The sequence below is a fragment of the Gopherus flavomarginatus genome, chromosome 13 (assembly GCF_025201925.1).
Source record: "Gopherus flavomarginatus isolate rGopFla2 chromosome 13, rGopFla2.mat.asm, whole genome shotgun sequence".
Taxonomy (NCBI): Eukaryota; Metazoa; Chordata; order Testudines; family Testudinidae; genus Gopherus; species Gopherus flavomarginatus.
This window is the reverse complement of record NC_066629.1, coordinates 19,563,531-19,580,848: the sequence shown is the minus strand read 5'-3', so window position 1 is coordinate 19,580,848 and position 17,318 is coordinate 19,563,531. Positions and strand designations below refer to the sequence as shown.

Genomic DNA, 17,318 nt, shown 5'->3' with positions numbered 1-17,318 from the left:
TTAGGGACTCTAACCCAGACAGCAAAGATCGTTGTCTGACCGCGAGAGAGACAGGCAACACAAGTAATCATCAAGTGATCCATCTTTGTAACCTAAACATAGAGAAGCAGCCACAGAAGGTTATAATACGGGACATTCATCTCCATTTTTAGACTATACACAAATAGGGAACATAGTGTGTGGGAACAGTCATTCAGAGGAACTAATGTTCAGGGACTTGGGGGAAAGTGATTTTGGTGCTACACAGCCCTATTTAAATCCAGCTTGGGAGACAGAGAGCTATTGAGGGATTAACTGAAAGTGTAGTGTTAAAACCTATCATTATTTTACAGAGGCTTGGTAAGTGGCTATTTATGTGATTAATCAAGTACTTCTTTAGATCTTTCATTACAGATTTAAAAAGGGGCAAGGTATCTATTTTTGGATGTGGTTCTTCTTTTGTATGTTTCTGAAATCTAATAGTCTAATAATAATGTGTGGATATATGTGGTATTTTAGACACTGTGAGAAAGGATCTTGGTTGTGTGACTGGTTATCTGAAAAATGCTTCTGTAAATATAATATTGGGAGGCACATGTATTTTCTATAATGGGAGGGGTTGCAAAGCTAATTCCTGCTTAGTTATATTCATAGTGTCTTATCGTCTTGCCAAATGGCAAATTGATTTGTACAGGGGTTGTCTGAGGCACAACTTATTCCTGCAAGAAGTGTAAGTTATTAAAAAGTTCCTCTTTGTCTGAAGCAGTAGGCAATTCCTCTGTGTCTCAGCTGGACTGACTTTGCAGAGAAGAAATGTGAAAAACAATAACTTCCTTGTCACTAAAGTAGGCAGATAAGATTCTGAATAAATATAGCTTTGTACATTTTAATAACGAGTTGCCTGCCTTAAACTTGCTTTGCTAACCATAGCTGCCATCACAGATGTCTTGTGCCTGAAAATGTTTTGCCTAATGTCAATGATGTAGACTTGTTCTTGTTTGAGGTTAAGTACCCTATCCTGTGCAATGGCAGAACAACTCTGTATCTCAGTCTGTCTGCCATTTGGGAAGTGGTCATGTGAAACAGTACCCCAACTTTCTTAATGCAAAACTGCTATTGGGTTGGCTCTGCAGAGCCAATTCAGCTGTGGGAGAGTAGCCTGAGTGCATCATAAGAGCTAATTACACAAGCTTTATTGCTCATCTTGCTATGAGACAACCCCAGATTGATTTAAAACTCTTCAGGAAGAGTTGCTAGTTTAAAGATTAAACCTCTTAATGGTTTTTTTTGTAGGGGGTGGGGAGACTGAAGCAGTAAACACTTTACTATTCTATGTAATGATCACAACTGCAGGCCACACTGTGCTTGAAACCCCTCTTAGGTCCTCTCAAGTATATCCCTTGGGGGACAGATTTTGCTACCTACACCTTTGGCTGGGTGAAACGGTGATCCTACCCCCTTAGACTAGATCTCTGTGCTACAGCCTTCTTACCTACTAAACATATTAACCCAACAGTGGCTGACAGCTGTAAGCCCTTTTGCCCCAGGGTCCCATGACAAGGGACAGTTAATGCTTTATTTTGAAGCTGAGTCAATCACCCAAAGATACTAGCATGAGGTGCAAAAGGATAAAACAAAAGAACTAAATGACTATTTCTGCTTTGCCTAAACTTTAATCTTATTTTGCAAGCCTAACTCCATGGGTGTTAATGAATTTGTTAATATCTTGCAGGTGGGATGTTAACTGGCTACTAGGATACTTCTGGCACAGAAAGCAAGAGCCTTTCACACCCTCCTTTATTCCAAGAAAAGCCCTGCTATCTGCACTGTACTGAGGGCATCAACAAGAGTGAAGCCACATCCGAATATTTCTAGCTGGGCTGCTGTTGTAGGCCTTCAGCATGGGGTGCCAACTCAGTACAAAGAAAGGGTTCTGTAGGATTTGTAAGAAATGTAGGGACCAGAAGGCTGAAGGAGCTGCTAAGATTAATGAGACACATGCTGTTGCACATACCTCACAGGAGGCTTCTGAATGCACAGAGAGCCAGCCTTTCACAGAGACTAGGAAAGACATTGAGCAAGCCACTGTTGAAGCACAGCCTATGAGGTATGATGGAGTTGCTGCTGCACCCAGCTCACAAGAGACACCAGAAGACACTGAAGAAACCCTGTCTGCTCTGCAGACTGTACAAGGCTATGAAGCCCAGGCTACTGCACAGAGCACAGGAAAGGCCTCACAGGACACTGATGCCCAGCCTGCTGCAGAGATGGAGCAAGAGATTGGAGAAGCTGAGCCTAATACAAAGGTAACACAGAACAGGCAACCTGATGTACGGACACCAAAAGGTAATGAGAAGTCCCAGCATGCTGCAGAGATACCAGTAGAGGGTATAGAAGCAAGTAAAACTCTGCTGGATGCAGAGATCAAGCAAGATCCTGAAGCCCAACCTATTAAACAGGACTGGCAGGTGGCTTCATGCATCCCAGAAGACTACATAGAAGATCGGCCTTCACTTGAGGCAAGGCAAGAAGCTGGTAAGATGGAGACTACTGTACAGATAACAGCAGAGATCATTGAGGTCCAGCCTACTGCAGAGAACATAAAAGAGATTCCCCAATACACTGGTGAAACTCAGCCTACTCTACAGACTGCTCAAGAAAGAGAGGTCCAGCCTATATGTGAGACTGAGCAAGAGACTGCTGAGGACCAGCCTGCTGCACAGATCACTGAGGGGGCACAGGCTGCTGCATGGGATGCACTAAACACTGGTGAGGCTAAACCTATTACACAGAGCATGCAAGAGATTCCACAGCACCCTCTTGAAGCACAGTCTGTTAGAAAAAGACTGCAAGGAGCAAAGATCCAGACTTCTACACAGGCCACAGAAGGCACTGGGGAGACCCAACGTGCTTCAGAGGCTGAGGTGTTACTTGCTGTAGAGTCTGAACAAGAGGCTGGTGAGACTCAGTCTGCTGGAAAGAGAACAGAAGAAACTGAGGCTTGGCCTGATGCAGACAGAGTACAAGAGTCTTGGGCCCATTCTGTTACACAGGACAGAGAGCCTGCTGCCCAGTCGCTGTCAGTTGCATGCACCACAGATGTGACTAAGCAGGCTGAACCTGCTTTGCAGACTGCACAAGAGGAGCAGGCCCCAACCACTGCATGCAGTATAAGAGAAAGTTGGACTGTACAAGATGCAGCTGGGGCCTACCCTGCTGCACAAACCAAAGAACAAACTGGAGCCCAGCTTGTAGCACAAGGTCCACTTGAGACTCAGTCAACTATACAGACCATAGAGGCTCCACAAGGTACTACTAAAAACATGCAGATTATGGAAGACGTTAGTGTGGGCCCTGCAGAACCCAAGGCTTTTCAAGAGAGTCCACTGGAACCTGTGACCATTCCTATTAAACTAAGAATAGAAAAGACCCAGCCTACTGCACAGGTCACACAAGAGATGGAGACTCTACATCCTGCACAGACCAAAGAATTGACAGAGAACCAGGGTCAGCAGAATGACATGGATTCCCAGTCTCCTAGTGATCTTACAGGATACAAGGAGAGACAGGGGAGTTCTGCAGTTCAAGAGGAGGCAGATCAGGCCCCTGAACTAGAGGTCACAGAGGTACCAAAACCAAAGCAGCAGCAGCTGAATGTGGAGCAACTGGCACCTCCTCAAGAACTACCATTTTCTCATGTCCCTGAAAATCATGTAGAAAAGTGCCAGCTTTTGGACAGCTCTGTGCCCAAAGCATGCAAGAGCAAATGGGAAGAGGAGGCTGAAAATGCTGAGACTCCCATACCCTCAGAAACCCAAGGATCTGAGGGCGAAATGGCCCTAGCATCAGACTCCACAGCCAACAGTGACACTGCACCTACTTCAGAGGAGCCCCAGCAGACCGAAGTAACTGACTCCATGTCTGAGCCCTATAGCCTATGCAGAAGGACTTGTTGCACCTGAAGTTCCAGTAACTAATTGATTCAGCTGAATCACCAGAGTCAGAGTAAAATGGACAAACTGAACACTGATATTTAATGCCACTTCTCTCCATTAATTTCCTGCTCTTTAGCCATAATTGCCCCAAACCACTGTCCCACACAGTAAGGCTGGGAGGCAGATACCAAGCATGCCACAAGGGAAATGCCCATAATAGTTTCTTACTGTCCAAATTTGCAGTGCATCTTCCTGTATTTTCCACTCTTCTAATGTGGATTTGGAAGCCTGGTTTTCCATTTGGCCCAAGCCAATCAGATCCACATACACAACGGTGTGTTGTGGTTGTGTGGCATTTTTTATAGAGCCACACTTTAGTGTAGTCAGGGAATGCTTTTTTGTCCCTTACGTTATTCCCCCTATCCCATTCATAATCTGAATGCTGCTAACAAAGTTTTTGGGGTATAACCCTGCGTTTAACCCATTACTTGTAGAAGAAGAGTCTGCTTTTGTCTTTATAGTTAGATATATTATATGGAAAGAATAAACTACCACTGTCAGATGTATTAAAACTATTTAACTTATTTTAGATGGTACAAATGTATTGGGGTGTCTGCACAGCTGCTATACAATATTAGTGAATGGAGAAATCCATTAGCAATCTCAAGTAACATTTTAATGTTTGTGACTCTCAATAAATGATGTCTTTACTGATCATTAATGCTTGTGCCTGCTTCTCAGTATCACATGTTTAATTCGTCTCTTGTCTCTTATACTTGTACATTCCTGTGACCTTTCTAATATGATAAATACACAGAATTAACACATACAAACAAGTCTGTTAACAATAATAGGGCTTTTTTTAAACTCCTTTCTTTCTGGATTAGTTTCAGCCGCTAGCGGGTTTCTTGGGCAAAAGGGAGGAATAGGGGAGAAGGGTTGTTTTACCACTTACGTCTTTGCAGTTGACAACATTCAGCTCTGCCTCTACAAGGCATAGGTGTCCTCCACATTGAGCAGTGTGCATGCAAACACAATATAGCTGGTTCCTAAGATGTATGAAACTATAAACCAAGTGATGCCACTCTGCCTTAGGCTTCTATCGGGAATGGGGCTGGCATCACACATAAACACTTAATGTAGTTACTGTTACTGAATTCTGATGGCAACAAAAAGCATCTCTGTCTCACTGCTGCAAATGTCAGTGCTAGAATTCTTCATTCTTTTTAAAAGCTGATGATGAAACAGTCATTATCTAACTAGTAATGATTGATTGGGGCTGGGGGAAAGAATTTTCCTCCTGTGTGAAATTTGGACATTCCTTTTCTTCCTAAAGGGGATGAAAAGTCAAAACTCTTCTGGGAACAAAACATTCAGGAAACCTTGACCGGAGAAATTTCAAAATACTCCTCCACCGCACCCTCCTTCCCACACACTTACTCCCTAAACAAAATGTCTGCATTCCAAAAGCAGAATGGTTTGGGGTAGATTGATGTTAATCTCAGTTCCTCTGCCCTGCATTGCAGAGTATGGATGTGTGCATTACACAGTGCACCATATGTTGCACTCTAAGTGCCCCATGCGGATGTTGCTGGTGCAAACTAAAAAGTACCTAGTTCACAGTAATGCATCCTTTTAAAAAGAACTAAGTTAATGCAAAGTGGGTACCTTTCAGTTTGTGCCAACAGTACCCATATGGGTTAGTTAGAATGCACCATTTAAATGTACTCTGTAGTTAACAAACCTGTGGGGCACAGTGTATATATGTAGCTTTGTCTATGGCTGAAGCTGTCATAGTGCCATGTGGGAGTTGTATTTCTAGGTCCCACATGCTTCCTCTATTAGACATGGCTTCTGAGTCAGACTACCTTGCCCAGAGAGAGAGAGTGGTCTCTCAATTTGCCAGGAAATATCGTTTGCAATTTTTTGAGCAACCCTACTTGTGACCCTGTCAGCTTGTTGTATTTCTAAGGCCATACCAAATTCACAGCCATGAAAAACAGACTAGGAAATCTGGTCTTCTGTGTGCTTTTACCGTATACTATACAGTCTTCATGGGGGATACCGCTGTTCCTCAAATTGGGGGTTGTGACTCAAAAGGGAGTTGCAGGGGGTCACAAGGTTATTTTTGGGGTGGAGGTGTCACAGTAATGCCACACTTACTTTTGGGCTGCCATCAGAGCTGGGCAGCTGGAGAGTAGCATCTGTTGGCCAGGCACCCAGCTCTGAAGGCAACAGCCCAGAGCAGCAGTGCAGAAGGAATGGTGGCAATACCTTGCCATCCTTCCTTCTTCAGAGCTGTGCAGCCAGAGAGTGGTGGCTGCTGACTGAGGGCCCACCAGCAGCACAGTCTGACCCAATATGGCCATTCTTATGTTCTTATTTATAATGTACTTTGAGATCTTCTAGTAAAGAGCAGCTATTAAAGGAACTGTTTCCATAAATAACATTTTTTATTAAACCATACCAATGTATTCTATATCTATCTATCTAGTCAACCAATTAATTTAATCTAGCAGTTCTCAAACATTTTCCCGGTGAGGACCAAATCTTAATACAGTGTGTGTCTCATAAAAACAAGCTCTCATGGACAATGTTCATGCTTTTGGGAAAGTATTTTGGCCCAGGTTCCAAAAGGTATTTAGGCTCCTACCTCCCACTGATTTCAGTAGAAGATAGGATCATAAGTCTCTTTGGATCTGAGCCCTAGTGATTTCTAACTGATCCATTGGTTTCTTTAGTCCTGAGGAGCATCTCCTGTTTCCACTTTGGTTATAATTTAGCTGTGGCTAGTACTAGAAGCTGTGAAACCAGAGATTTTGCAACTTTTGTTTTACAGGTCAGTAGACTTTTTTTTTTTTTTTTTTTCGTCCCTTCTGTGAAGAGCATGCGCTTCTGTAGTAGCAGTGGGAAAGGAGGAAATGCCAGAACTTTGCAATCAAACAGCTCTGTGCAGAGCACCAGTAAGTGCTGCTTGGGCCTGCAGTACTCCAGATGCCACACTTAGCAAACTGCAGATTTCTTCCAGTTTCTGTGAATTCTCCACCAGTACCTTAGACTTAGCAAACTATGAAGTAACTTCAGTTGTTAATTGCCAGATATTTTCCATATTCATCTGCTGATTCTGTCCTTCAGTTACATTGAAACCCAATTGCAAATATACAAAAGCATTTGAGTAACTGTCAAAAATAATCTAGAAAACAGCTGTAGCCACAGATGAGAGTCAGGGTGGCCCATTTGGTTTTATGCAAGATAGGTTCTAAACCACACTAGAAAGCAGGAAGTGGGTAGGGATGAATAAAGGCTAAAAATAGCTTGGAACCTGTTTCCACATTTCCATAGCAAAGGGTCATGAAAGGGAATGATTGTGCAGGATCCTAAGATCAGTTTTGGCACCGCACATTTTGGGAGCCCATTCCTAAATCCATTTTGGTTTTAGTGTAGGGAGGAAGGAAGCCTTGTCTTCCATTTTTCCATTTGTGGTTCATTTGTTTTTAATTAAGATTTGTCTTTGCATTTTTCACATATGAGTGCTTAATGCTTACATTTCATTTTCTACCAGTGAACAGAGTAAAGGCTTGTCTACACTTGATAGCAAATGACATTAAGGTAGGATAAGTGTTTAAAGAGCAATAGCTGTTCCTGAGCAACTTCCTGCATGGGAACACATACTCTGGAACAAGAATGCCTTGTTTCTTTTCTGATTAACCCATTTTCAGAGTGAATTGAGGTATAAAAGCCTAATAAGTCACTCTTATTCCAGAATAAGAGTGTTCACATATGGAGTTAATCAGGATCAACTCTAGGTAGGCCCTAAATTTGGTGCAATGTCTGCAATCCTGCCATATCCAATAGTGGGCCATCATCTGAGGCTGGGGATATCAATCTATTCTACAACTACAGCAAAATGTATAATTACATGACTCTGACACTTTCAGACAGAAGAAAACAAGTGCCAGGGATTAATTTTCAGCTCCTTGGGGTAGAATAAAACCACAGGCTATAGTTTCACAAACATCATCCCTTAATTATAAACCTACTTGCATATCAACTGTTGTATAGCTGCTAATCTGTTAATTTACTTCATGCATTGTTAAGTCATCATTGATTTGCATGGACAAATGTGGCACCGTGTTGCATTTCAGTTTTACTTTTTTGTAATATTTAATTACACAATGGTCACATACACAAAAATCTACAATCTGAATTTAAGGGGATGAGCCACAGGATGTTCCAAAAGCCATAGAATTCTGCTCCTTCACCATTTAGACAGGAAATGGTGCAAAGGAATAGTAATTCAGTGGAACTAATGTTCATGGAGCTGGGGGAAGGGGTTCTGTGAGACTACTCAACCCTATTTAAGACCAATCTGACATTTTTGAAATAGGTGTTGTGGACTGGCATAGGCTGTAGTTTTAGAGCTATGAAAATTGTTTGGAAGAAATTTCATATTGAGTTGGTAAGGAGATACTTGTTTATCTGTACCATCTTTCCATTTAAGTTCTTATACTTCCCTTGGTTATTTATTATAATGGGCCTTTTATTTTCTCCTCAAGGTATTGCAGAGCTAAACTTGATCCTCAGGCAGTAGTAAGCCTATTGTTGTGATTTAATGGGAGCAAGTGTAACTTAATTGAAACTTAATAGCAATAATAGTATGTCAGAAGAAACTTTCTTTACTTCTTGCAGTTTATAGACTATAATCACAAAGTTACTGCTTTTCACTTCTTGGTCCTGCAAAGCAATTAGGTGAGACCTTGGATGCAGCCGTTACTGTTCTCAAATTAAAGGGGGTCTATCTTCTTTCTTTATTTCATTATTTTTAAATATTAATGGCCCTATAGAAAGTACCCTATCTGAATACAAACTTCGCTGAATAACAAAGGTTCAAGGTACATTTTCACAAGTGCCTAAGTATCACATAAAATCAATGGGATTTAAGCTATGAAGTCACTTAACTTAAATACTCTTAAAATATTAGCCAGCCTCAGAAACAGGAAAAGACCATTCCATAATGGCAGATTAATGTTATGTCTTATTGTGTTTACATTGTGGAATCAATGCCAATCTCCAGATTGCTTCATAAACACCAAACTCACTTCATTGTTGCCGCAGAGCCAATGCAACAATTCAAGAGCGAGTTAAATCCTATTTTGCCTCTTGGTGGGTTGGGCGTTTGTGTTTTACACCTGTGTACTTTTTTTTTTTTTAAAGGAAAGGTCTGATTAGAGAAAATATTAAAAATGTAGCTTTGTGTTCAGTTTTATAGCTTTAAATAAATCGTTTGACTAACTAATCAGGTAAATTACCATAGCTATGAATCATTGAAGGCCAAGTGTTGCTAATTCACAGTTACTTAGAGATGACCAAATATGATGTATGGGTCGTGTAACACTGATCAAATCAATATATTTATTTTCAAACAAGAATGTTTTACTCTGAATTTCATTTTTTCTATGTTTTGGGGGTGGGGGAACTACTGTTTAGGGACTCCACCTCACCTGCCTTTTTTCCCCATTACAAAAGAGTAAGTAAAAATGAAAAAGATGCAACACACTGACAAACAAAACTACAGAACTTCAGTTTCCCAAACATCAAACAAAAATTCAAACTAAAATGTTTGGTTTGAAACTTTAAAGAATTTGTGAGAAACAACTTTTCATCAGGAAAAAAAAAATCAATCACAAAATTGCACCCAGCTCTGCACATGTAATCTTTCAAATGTTGTCAATCTGGATGTAGTGGCAGTGTTCAAATGTCATAGAAAGACTTACAAAAGGTAAAGAGAACCTAGTGTCTGATGGGCTTTGGCCCACATATCAGGGCTGAGGTGTTGGGTGCTCTAATGAATCTCATTCTATCTTGCAGGTGAGATGCTCATTGCTGATTACTAGGAAACTCCTGACACAAAGCAGAAATTCAACTCCCTACCCATCTGCCACTTAACCAAGACCTTGGATGTACTGTCCCTCAGTGCCAAAGACTGAAGCTACTTGAGTGGTTCTGCCTCAGCTGCTCCTATCAACTCTCAGCATGGGGAACAAACTGAGCAAGAAGAAGGGGTTCTGTGTGACTTGTGGGAAAGTGATGGACCAGAAGACTAAGGAGGGAGCTGCTGTGACTAGGCAGCCACATCCTATTGCAAGGGCCTTTCGCGATGCTTCAACGTGGACTGGTGAGAGCCATTCTCCCATAGATAACACCCAAGAGACTCTACACAACACTGGGGAGGCTGGGCCTGCTGCAAAGATGGGGCAAGACACTGGTGAGGATGATTCTTTTCCACAGGTGATGCTGGACAGAGAATCTGCTGCACAGACAGCAGAAGAGAACTTAGGAGCCCAGCCTTCTTTGTAGAGTGTGCAAGAGACTGAGGGCCAGATGACTAGACAAGCTACACAGGCACTGCAAGACATGGGAGACACCCATCCTGATACTAAGATGCCACAAGAGACGGAGGCCAAGTCTAGTTCCCAGATAACATGGGCCAAAGAGCCTGAGGCACAAACGATGCATGAACAAGAAGCCCAATCTACAGGAGAGTGCACAGAAGACACTGCTGAGGTTCAACCTGCTGCCCATCCCGCATATGGGACTTGGCCTGAGACACAGGTCACACAAGAAATTTGTAAAGTTCAGCCTACTACCGTGCAGACAGTGCAAGAGATTCTGGAGGGCCACGCTGAAACCAAGCCTGCTCCACAGCATGTGCAAGAGGCTGAGACTCAAACGATTGAACAGAACCAAGAGGCCCGACCTGCTGCAGTGGCTACCAGTGTGGTTGGGGCTCTTCCTGCTCTCCAGGCTTATCGGAAGACTGAGGCCCAGCCTTTTATAGGTATTCCACATGATGGAGATTGTGCTGCCCGCCCTAAAGCCACACAAGAGATTGTTGCAGAAGTGACTGAGGAGGCTGAGTCTGCTTTGCAGACTGTACAAAGATGATAACTCAGATCATAGGAGAGATACAGGCTGCACAAAGCAAAATTGAAGCCCAGCCTGCAGCAGAGACTGAGGGACAGTTGACTGCACTTGCCACTCAAGGTGCCGCACAACTTGTTCCTGAAACCCAGCCTGCTCTGCAGATGGTACAAGGAATTGCGACCCATCACACTGGAATGACAGACATCAGGCTTTTGCTCAATCAATTTACTACACAGACCACAGAGGAGGCTGATGCCTATCTTCCTACACAGACTGTGCAAGAGACTCAACACTCCTCTGCTCAAGCTGAGCCTGCTCTGAAGATCTGTCAAGAGTCTGAGGCCCAGATGACTGTGCTGGTCACACAAGGCACAGGAGTGGCCCAGCCCATTGCAGAGACCCCAGCAGAGAACGCTAGAGAAACTGTGGCAAAGTCTTATGCAGCAGCAATTGACCAAGAGATGAAGATGCAGCATCAGGGTAGAAAAGTCACTGCTCTGTGTCATGGGCTGCAAGAAGCCACCACCCAAGGAACTGATGAGTGCCCTGCTGTTTCACACGCCATGGAAGAGATGGAGGAGGCTGACTCTGTTTTGCAGACTGTGCAGGAAACTGAGGCTGTGCAGGAAACTAAAATGCAGCATTTTACACATACTGAACATGAGATCAAGACCCAGCCCACAGCATGGGCCACAGACGAGATGGAAGCTCAACCATCGCTGCAGTTATCTCTTGAGGCCCATGCTGCTTCCCAGGAATCTACGGCTCCACCAGCTGTGTGGACCCTGCAAGAGACCCCGTAGGCTATTACAGAGTGCACATTGCATCAGCTGACTGTCCAAGACATCTCTGCAGTACCCAGGGCCTTCCAAGAGGATACAATGGAGGCTGTGACTCTCCTCAGTGAAGAGACCCAGCCTACTTTGCGGGTTGCACAGGGGATAGAAACCTTTATGTGTTGCAGAGACCCCAGAATTGAAGGCAAAGCAGACTCAGCAGAGTCACCCACATTCCCAGCCCCCTAGTGCTCTAGGTGGCAATGAGGCAGGAGAGCAAGACTTGGCAATTCCTGAGGATGCTCAGGCCGCTGAAAGGGAGGCTACTGCAGTAGCAAAGCCAGAGTCGCAGCAGCTAATGGAACAACTGGCACCTGAACAACAAAAGGAGCTCACGCTGGCTCCTGCCGGCACCAGTAGTGAGGCCTCTGAAGCTCCACAGCCTGGCAATGAAAATTCCCCACCTCTAGAAGCCCCAGTGCATGAAGCAGCTGAGAGCAGAAGACCAGGGTAGGCTGAGACTCCTGCAGCCCCTGCAATTCAAGGTAAAAAACCAGCCCTATCAATTGTGAAGTAGTATCTCCATCAAGGGACATGACTGAGTCTCCTCCTTTGGCTGCGGAGGACGCAGGTCCAGCAGAGACACTCACTTTGTCTGATGTTCCAGTAAGTGGCTCTAACACAAATATAGCAGAGCCAGAGTGAAATGGACAGACTGGGCTTTGCCACTTAAAAAGAAGCATATTGCTCAGTTGACCAGATTCCTGATCTTCCATTGCATTTGTGCTCATATGGCTGTTCCATGAAGTAGGGATGTAATGCAGAGAGCATATCTGCTGAGTTGGGGGAATGCCTTCTACAATTCTACACTGTTAACTATGGGCTTGGCTGAATGTGCATCCTTCTGCATCTGAAATTGTTGCAAATGTATCTACAATGTAAAACAATATCTACATTTATAACATCTTTCTAGGGGTTTTTAGACTTGCTGGGAACTATTTTAATGCTATTGATTACTTTTCTACACAACTCACTGACCATTAAGCCCTTCACATCGCTGGCTTAACCTGCAATTTTATTTCCTTCGCTTTACAGAGTAACCAGCTTCATCTGACAAACCAAACTAGATGCAGGAAAGTTCTGTAACTTCTTAAAATTGTACAAATGCAACAATTGTCCTCACTCAACTGGAGTACAATAATAGTGAATTGTATTTGTATGGGTATTGGTAGGAATGGTAATGTGTGTTGCTGCCTGAATTGATCAACTGATTACTCTCAATAAATGCTGTTTTCCATTCTTAAGCTGTTTGGCTATCTCTGATAATTAAGGAGAGATGGACAAGGGATGGGGGTGGAATACAACTTCACAATGGCCTTTTCTGTGGGTTAAGCGGTAAATGCTACTGAACATGTATGTAAATGCTGATTCTGATCCAGGTGAGATCCTCGGCAACTGACTACAGCCCTTTCCTTAGTGTTGATGATGCTTTCTTAATCCTCTTCCTTAACAATCCACTCACATCGGAACTCAGGTCTAAAACAAAACTAAAACATACATCTTCCCACAAACACTAGCATTAAATGCCCTTAACTATGTACCTACTACTTCAGGGGGAAAGCATAGCATGGTCAATAGAAACTGCCCAAGGTACAAGTGCACCTGCATACCAATAGATATGAGAGGTCTTTCTGCCAAAGAAACTAGCCAGCAGCTGAAATTATTCCAAAGACTCTGAATGAGTTGGCTGCTTGACTAGTTACTCCACAGTTGATAGAGAGCATCCTGTCCCTACCTCAACTGGGAAGCAGGAATCACTCTGCAATCTGAATGCAGGCATGAGGTTGCATACTGGTTTTTTGTATCCTGGCTTCATCAGGAGCCACAAAGAAATGTCCCAGTTGGCCCCCTCTGCTTTAAGAAGAATTCATCTAGTTCTGATTTAGGCTTGGAAGGATTAGATGTGTATCAGTAAATGCTGATTTCACTGTAGGAACCCATGCATGTGCACACACAGATTGAAAAAAGGTTTCTATCAACAGTTGAAATTTATAGATAGGCTAAGTAAGAAAAATGCTGCTTAAGAACTTAGAATATTTTCTTTATATTGTGACATTGACAACTTATATTTTAATGGTTATAAACCTTGAACTCTTTCAATTGGTGTCTGTCATTAAATTTCCAGGAGGTGCCAATTTTTATTGATTTTAAAATTTTCATCTGTTGCAATTACAAAAAAAAATATCAAATTCTAATAAGCCTATTCTGTATATTTAAAATAGTGATATCCCTGGCCTACTTTCCCATGAGGAGTGGGGTTAATATTAACACTCAGTGGACTGTGTCACTTCTTCTCTTGGTCGCAATGACTATTCCACTGTGGATAAATACTTAAATAATCATTGGCTGAAAGAGAGAATGATGATGTAGTCCTAGCGGTTAGGGACCCACTTGTAAGATGAGAGACCCTGGGTCCAGGCCCTTGCTCCAATCACCTCTTCCATTATTTATTAAGAGTGCAACAGTTTCACCTGGAGTGACTGAGGGATTCCCTCCAGCAGAATATCCCACAGCTCAGCAGTTAATGAACACTCCTGAGATATGGGAGAACCTTGTTGAAATACTTTTTCCTCCTTTGGCAGAGAAGGGCAATTGATCCTGCATCCCACATGAATGCTCCAACTGCTAAGCTAACAATTATAAGGTGAGCACCACCTCCTCTTCTTCCAAATGTGTTGTGTGGAGTGAGGCAGGTGCCTAATTCATTCCCTGAATAAATCTGCTTAGATGCCTAAGTCACCTAATTCCAGACAACAAGTTTCCAGTGGTGGGTCACTAAGCTGAGATAATCACCACCCTATTGCCCCCACCTAGGTGCCTACCTCTAAAAGGGGGCAGTGAGCTATATAGCATGCTGACTTTTGTGGAGCATGTTCTTAGGTGTCTACCTCTCCCCATGTGTTCTATAGGGAGCCTAGGCACCTAACTTGATTTTGTGTACTTCATTGCTATTCCGGTGTTTTCTAGGCACCTAAAAGTTAGGTGTAGCAATGCTGAGGATCCTGGCATATAAGTCCCTTAGTGATCCTACCCTCAGACATCACTAGATTTTTGGAAAGACATAGAGCAAAGCGAAATAGGCCATATTCACTCCCATTTCAACTTCTTTGACTTCAGTGAACTTCAACCACAGAAGAATTCTGCCCGCATCACCATTAGCATCCCCAAATCACCTCAGAGAGTCTCATCTACCAGATTGCTACCGCCAATGCTATTATCCATATATCTGTTAGCCTGGGTTCTGTAACAATGCCTGGAGAAGGAGGGTGAACTGTGTTTTCCCCCGGGGATCCTGAGGTCACTCTCTCCGAGGTTTTTTTTTACATCCTCAAATATGTGTTGTTCAGTTAACTATTGAAACCTTCATGGGAGGAAATGGTCAAGGAAAATCAGGGAATGGGAATTATTTTCATAACTTTGGATTTATTTAAAAGGTGACTGGTGCCATTTTAGAAACTATAGTGTCTAAATCTGTAAGAATTGTAGCCCTTGAGTACTGAAACATTTCAAATAGATATGAATATGGAGATCTAATATATTTAATTCCTTTTCTGCTTGGAATGTCTGCAGTGAACAAAGGGGGGAAAACATTGTTAGTCAGGGGTATTGGTTATGTCACAAGCTGGTAGCATCTGTACAAAAAGACCATACAAAAATGCCAACAATACACTTGGTCAAATTTCTGACAAACTTTAAAAACAATCCTTGTTTTGGTTTTCAAAACAAAAATTGCACGTTTCAATTTTTTTCCCTCCTTGTATTTTCCCCCTGCCCTGAAAGAAGGGTGGGAGGGAAAAGAGGTAGATGCAAAAATGCAACCCAAAAGCAAAAATAGGAAAGAGAAATTGTCTCTGAAAATTTTCCTGTCAACTTTTTTGTGCAAATGCAATTTTTGTAGCAGTGAGAGAATTCTGAGCTGAAAAACTTTAGCCAGCTCTAATCATTGGTCTCTCTGTTGTAGCAGCTGCATCCAAGTGGCACAGCTGTGCTTCCAAGAGGATTGCTAGGAGCTAGTGTCTGATAGCCATTGGCCCATGCAAGCTGGCATTTTCTTGCAGGGATGGAGTGCAGGTATTCTAATAAATCTCTTAATGTCTTGCAGGTGAGATGCTAGTTGCTGGGATACACCTGACATAAAACAAAATACTACACCCTCCATCCTTCTTTTCAACCCTTTTGTTTATCTACAGTATTGCACTTAAACTCATCTTTCTCTTCTGCTGTAACATCATCACCCTTTCTCTGGCTTCCTTTCTCTTATGTGAAAGTCAAGCCCATGCCTTAAAACTCTTAAATAGTGTCTTCCTTGCATCTTATTTCTCCTCTTCTTTCCTTCTAGCATTCCTATATCATATTGCATTGCTATTGTGGTAGTAGCTTCCCTATTCGTGTCTTCCACCTTCAAATCCTTCCTTTAAGCAAAACAAATAAATGTTTCTGCATTAATATCTTGAGGATTGATTGCTTCTACTTTCTGTGAACTGCTAGTCTATCTGTTGTATGATGTTTGGGAGAAGGACCGTGCCTTATTCTGTTTTGTATGTCACCACAACAATGCTCCTATTTCAGGACTTAACCCTTCGAGCTGGTATCTTAACGGTTGGTCCTCACACAACAAAATTCAAATAAAAAACAAAGTTACAGAATATACCTTTATAAGTTCCTTATCTTAATCAGAGCACACAGCCACTTCTACAAAACATGAACAGGTCTCATCAACCATCTGTTTTTCACCACATATTTATAACCATCACGTGTGTAGTCTTTTCAAAGACTATCTAAAGCTATAATTAATTACATTAAAATGTTTGGAACGGACATTATATTTTGCAGTATTAAGCCACTGTCTAACTATTAAAGACCAGGATGGGACCTAATGTGGGGGACAAATTATTCCACAGTGGATACTGCAGTGTTCTCTGAAGCATCTGATGCTGGCCACAGTTGGAGACAGGAACTGAACTAGTTGGATCATGGGTCTGATCAAGTCTGGTAATTCCCATGTGTTTTAATTCATCCTTGGTGAAACTTTATTGATCTCAGTAGAATTACATCAGGGTGGATTGAGCCCACAATCTTACTTATTGGCCTCATTCACTGTAATCCACATTAGCAAATACTGTGTCCAAATGAAATTTCAAACCCTTCATGGACATGGCGTTCAGTGTCCAACTTCTCAAGGTGGAGATGCAGTATCTGGTAAAGGGGCACAGAATGTTTTCTTCCCTGAATTCCTGAATCCATTCTTTCCAAATCTGTTAAGTATTTCAGTCAAATAATTCCATGAAATGGAAAAAGATTCAGTAGAAATAATAGTTAAAGGGGGCTCGGGGAATGGAAAGTGATGATGGAAAAATGTGCCTGATGGTCAGTTATAATCATCTGTTGTCTGGACTGTTTAGTTAAATTGAAGCCCCTCTGCAAATACTTAACAGTAATAGCATGAGACTAGAAATCAGCAAACCAAGGGCCTCTTTAGCCTGGGCACTATGGGTGTTGCTGGAAGGGTTTGGGTGACATCTCCAGAGGCTAGAATTCTCACAGATACTAAATATGGGGAAACTAGTTTATTCTTAGACAGGGAAGCAGCAGACTTGAATTCAGGGCAGGGTCTGAACAGGGCAATATTAAAGCCTGAGGAAGC

The 17,318-nt window shown here is 42.5% G+C and overlaps 1 protein-coding gene across 1 annotated transcript; it reads left to right on the top strand.

Moving 5' to 3' along the window:
• The first annotated feature begins 1,880 nt into the window (after positions 1-1,880).
• Positions 1,881-3,941, top strand: LOC127033568 (nucleolar and coiled-body phosphoprotein 1-like). Its single transcript, XM_050921494.1, has one exon. It carries the CDS (start codon positions 1,881-1,883, stop codon positions 3,939-3,941), a length of 2,061 nt encoding a protein of 686 aa, XP_050777451.1.
• The last annotated feature ends 13,377 nt before the right edge of the window (positions 3,942-17,318 follow it).